The sequence below is a fragment of the Triticum dicoccoides genome, chromosome 4A, assembly GCF_002162155.2.
Source record: "Triticum dicoccoides isolate Atlit2015 ecotype Zavitan chromosome 4A, WEW_v2.0, whole genome shotgun sequence".
NCBI lineage: Eukaryota > Viridiplantae > Streptophyta > Magnoliopsida > Poales > Poaceae > Triticum > Triticum dicoccoides.
In genome coordinates, this window is record NC_041386.1 from 446,116,465 (window position 1) to 446,121,547 (window position 5,083).

The following is a 5,083-nucleotide window of genomic DNA, read 5'->3' on the forward strand; positions in this document are numbered from 1 at the left end:
CGACGTCGTCGTCTTTTCGCCGGCCAAGGCAGCACATTGTCGTCCCTGTGCACCAGGCGAAGTGGCACTAGGAGCACCGCGTCCCCCTCCCCTTCCCCGACTTGACGCTGCCGCACGACCGACACTAGCGCTGCGGGTGCCGCGGGCGCACGCGGAGGAGGTGCGGCGCCGAAGGCAACTACTGACGCTGGAGCTGCGCCGTGACTTGGCGTACGCGTCCGACCCGCCCGCATGGCAGCAATGGTTCGCCTTCGAGCACGAGGAGGCCAGGAGGCGCAACGTCCGCGACGTGCGCCATGGTTCCCCACTGCCGCCCCTCGTCGTGTGCGACGAGGACCAGGAGGCAGAGGCTGCCTACCAGGTGGCGCTGGCCGCCGTCCCCCGTGAAAGCGAGGAGGAGGAGCGGCGTCGGGAGGAGAAGGAGAAGGCGGCGTACCAGGCGCGCATGGCGGAGGCCATGGCGCTCTTCGCGGCCATCGACCGCGTCGTGCCGGCGTTGAGGCCACCGTCCCCCGTCAAGGCCGAGCCTGAGCCGGAGCTAGAGCCGACCCCCATCGAGCGCTACTCATGGATCGGGCAAGTGCGCGAGTGGGTCAGCGCGCCACCAGTCTGGTATCGGGCGATACCGACGTAGGAGCAGGCCTACCTTGAGAAGTGGCGGCAGCAACGGCTAGCCGAGGAGCGCCGCGAGGGTGAGTACCTCGAGGTACTCGAGCGCGACGCAAAGGAGGAGGAGCGCGAGGCGGAGGAGGAGGTGCGCCTTGCCAGCGCTGGGCCAGCCCAGCCAGCGGCGGCGGCGGTACAACCCGCGACGGACGACGTCGCTATAGCCTGGTCACCGGCATTCTCTTGGGTTGGCCCGGTGCCAACACTCATCGACCTCACTAGCCCCGACGATGACGAGGACGCCTAGAGCAGCGCACCTCCTCGTATTTTTAATTTTATTTATGTTTTATTAGTTAATGCAAGTGGACTCGTGGACTCTCGCCGGCCTTTGTGACCAGCATTAATGTTTAATTCATGTTTTTTCCAAAATGTTTGCGTTATGTTTTTTTTCGTGCGACCTGGAAAATGGATTGGGCCAGTGTTGGACGCAAACGCCGACCCAAACGCGAAATCAGGCATGGGTGTCCGCCGGGCCGAACAAAAAGTGGACAAAACCACCATCCGTTTGAATCGGTGCGTTGGAGTTCCTCTTACAACGCATGAATCATAAGACCCTTTCCAGTGCTCCACGATGTACAAGTGCTAAGAGTGCCACATAGGCAGAAATATGATGTGGCAAAGCATTTAAAGAGGAGAGAGAGCATTAACCTCTCCCAATGCATTGGTGCTAAAGTGGGGTGCTAAGTGCATTAAAATGCTTAGCAACTAATGTCCCCAATGCATTGGTGCTTAGGTTTTGTAGCTAAGCCTCCTCTATTTAATTGTTTAACAATAAAACTCCTTCATGTATTGGTTGGTAGTCTTTTTGTCTAGGTCCACATGCTTAGCATTGGTTCTTATTGGGGTCACCATAATGCTCTCTCTCCTCTTTAAATGCTTTGCCACATCATATTTCTACCTATGTGGCACCCTTAGCACCTGTACACCGTGGAGCACTGGGAAGGGCCTATGGTGACCCCAATAAGAACCAATGCTAAGCACGTGGACCTAAACAAAAAGACTACCAACCAATACATGAAGGAGTTTTATTGCTAAACAATTAAATAAAGGAGGCTTAGCTACAAAACCTAAGCACCAATGCATTGGGGACATTAGTTGCTAAGCATTTTAATGCACTTAGCACCCCACTTTAGCACCAATGCATTGGGAGAGGTCTAATCCTCTTGGCCTTTTCCTCTCAGTTTCCATCCATCCGGGAATCGGAGCAACACTTCACCACTTCTCAAGATTAATCACAAGCAACCTACTATGCAACACTGAATATTTCCCTCCATAAGTAACCTTCTATTAAAATAGTATTCTCTTCATGTACAGAAAGAATAAAAATCATGTTAGAAGCTGGGAGAGCTCAGGGAATCCGGTTCTCCTAACTGCAAAGCTGGTTGCAGAGCTGGTCTATCTTATCTTGCGTAGCTTCGGCCACAATGTAGCTCCGGTATATCCCTTTGCCTTCACATGTCAAGTTCAAGGTATTTCCCTGTAGCATTGCCTGCAAGGAAATGGAATTACGGAAAATAGCATTAGCATTTAGCATGTAGCGGCGTCCCGTGAATGCATGCTCAATCTCAACTGTGAAAGGGGCATCTCTGATACATCTGGCCATAGCGTCTAGCCAAAGAAAATGAGTTTGGTTCATATTGATCCAAAAGCACATTTGGTTCTTCAGCTTGTAGGTTTAACTTGCTTGTTAGCTTTTGCAAGACGCAAAAACGATGTTTTCCACTATATATGCTTGTAACTTTTCTTTTCAGGTTGTTATATTTCACTTGTTAGCGGTGACAAAAGTACTTCCAAAGATACAGAGGGAGGAACTTCCAATTATCTTACCGTGCATGTTGTCGGTGACGAGTTGCACTTCCATTTTTTAGTAGGAACACAACTGAGATAATGGCACCAAGAACAGTGATCGTTCGCATTATATCCCCGGAAAAGCAGAACTATAGCCACTGTGAACCTGTAAATTTCAGATGACAGGTATCATCACGGGGAAAACATTTGAAAGTCAAAAAATAAACGGGGCTTCAAGAGGAAAATCTGTAGACTCACCCGACAATCAACAGAACAGCAGCAACTATCCACAATATATATTGATACGTCTTGTGCTTGCGTTCAGCAGGAGCAGCTTGTGGTCCAGGTGCTACTCTTCTCTGGTTAATCCACGCAAATTGTGGTCGAATGAAGACAACAAATCCAAGAAGGAACCCAGATATAAGACCCCCAATATGAGCAAAGTTATCTACTCTGGGGAGTATCCCAAGGGCCAAGTTCACCACGATTACAAGTACCAGGGTTAGTAATGCTGCCACCTGAAAATAAGGGGAAATATCACACCATTTAATTGAACAAGTCATTCTTGATGGACAAGACCGAATCAGTTTGCTGCAACAACTACTATTATACTACTCCGTATTACTGAAGAGTCTACTGCAATATTAGGAAAACAAACCTTATTTGCATAGAGTGACCAATTTGTGATGAGTTCAGAAAGCATCGACCCAATCAGTCCAAACAAAGCACCAGAAGCACCAACGGAAATACTTGCTCGGATGAAGAGAGCAGACATCAAGCTCCCACCAAAACCAGAAATGAGATAAACAAGACCAATCCTCACTGTACACCATGAACATAAAAAAAAAATCTTCAGTACTGTAAGGCATAGAAGCATTTAAACCGCACACATATCTGTTTCATCAATTAAACTAGAACTTGGATGAACTTTCATGCATATTCTTGGAACTTTTCGTAAACTAATCAGTGATATAGATAGGATAATTTGAGGTATTCCTGTATTTCAGGAGTTGTGTACACTAGTACAGTATGGTGCCTCTTGGTTCAGTCTAGGTAGCTTATCCGCGCGGTTACAAAATCCTGATATTTTTGGTTCCACTATTGAAGATACAGAACATATGATGTTATTTGTAAAATGTCTGTAGACTACTAGAGACTTGGATCCATGAAGCGATATTTCATTACAAGAAATTTATCTAAAGAAGCTTGCCAGTCCAGTTATAACAGAACCAGGGCCATTGGAAAACAATTGATAGTATATAACTTTGATCTGTTCCTTTTTGTTGAATTCAAGAAGGCTCAGGCAAAAAATGCAAACAATGCTTTCACTTACCAAACCCAAATTCTTGTTCAAGTCGAATACCAATAAATAGAAGGCAAAGCACGTTGATGAGTAAATGAACAACCCCGGCATGGAGCCAGATACACGTAATCAGACGCCATCCCTGGCGACCTTGCACAACTTTAGATACATCTAGAGCTCCCATCTTCAGCAATCTGGCATGGAAAATGCTTTCTTAGTTCTGAAATTCAAATATGCATGACAAATATCCTATTTTGTTTGCCATCATTTCTTTCCATGTCCTTCGTTTCAAATGAAGTGATGCAACATACTTTGAAAGATCAAATTCACTGTAGCTCTTAGTAGATATCAATCAACTGACCAGAAGTTAACACAAAAAAGTTCCCAGTTCACCCCAAAAAAAAAAGCAGAGCAAGGGTGAGGTTTCTGAAAATATCTGAGCAAACTAGTTATACTTCTAATCAAGACCGAAGAATACATATAGGTTATAATCTAATACTCCTTCCGTCCCACAATATAAGATCGTTTTTCAAGCTATGTAGCTTGAAAAACAATCATTTTGTGGCATAATCCTCACTTCTTAGTTGTAAACACAGCATGCAACTACCGCTGTTCATTGAATTTGCACTTCCAATATAACATAAAAGTCAAATTGCGGGCAACACCATAAAAGTCCAATTGTGCGGTAACATTATTGAAGTCAAATTGTACAGAACCATCAACACCTAGAACGGTTGACAAGATAATCTGATTTTTTCTCAAGTCATCATCAACACCAATCACGAGCAGAGGATAGATTAAATCAACTAAAGCTAACAAAGCTACATAAGCCAATACCAAGTGTAAAGATGTCCTACACCTGACTTGGCAAGCAAATTGCTTACGTCTACATTTAATATTTCAGCTGTTAGTTTCTTCTTTGAAATGGACGGCAGGAGCTCTGCCCATTCATTAGAGAAACTAGAACTTACAAGTATAACACCTGTCCCTAATGAAAAGGGACTTAATGATCAGTTTCAGAATACTTTTGTAACCCCAACTTAATTACCAACTCAGTAAGAAGGCTTTAGTTTTATTTGATGAGGAAAAAACAAACATAATTCTAAACTTGATTAGATACATTGAAAGATCGTCCTGCAGAATTCACACCTAGAGGATCAAGACTGATTTTTAGATGGTCTGAAACTCTGAATGTTTGTGTACCTTATACAAGTTTCCCCTCAAAGACTTGTGGATTGCTAGGTCACAAAATTCCCTCATCCACAAACCCAGGGAAAAAAAGAATCAGTATGTCTCAAACGGAAGCATCAGTAGTTCTTCCAATTC

General features: G+C 45.0%; 1 protein-coding gene across 1 annotated transcript in view; it reads right to left on the minus strand.

Moving 5' to 3' along the window:
• Nucleotides 1–1,720: 1,720 nt before the first annotated feature.
• Nucleotides 1,721–5,083, minus strand: part of LOC119286089 (RHOMBOID-like protein 1) — a 4,249-nt gene continuing 886 nt past the window's right edge. The window contains exons 2-6 of the mRNA XM_037565425.1: nucleotides 3,788–3,951; nucleotides 3,113–3,276; nucleotides 2,713–2,972; nucleotides 2,494–2,620; nucleotides 1,721–2,155 (exon numbers count right to left, since the gene is read on the minus strand). Of these exons, the coding sequence (XP_037421322.1) occupies nucleotides 2,033–2,155; nucleotides 2,494–2,620; nucleotides 2,713–2,972; nucleotides 3,113–3,276; nucleotides 3,788–3,951 (838 nt within the window). The 3' untranslated portion in view covers nucleotides 1,721–2,032. The remainder of the gene's footprint in view (nucleotides 2,156–2,493; nucleotides 2,621–2,712; nucleotides 2,973–3,112; nucleotides 3,277–3,787; nucleotides 3,952–5,083) is intronic.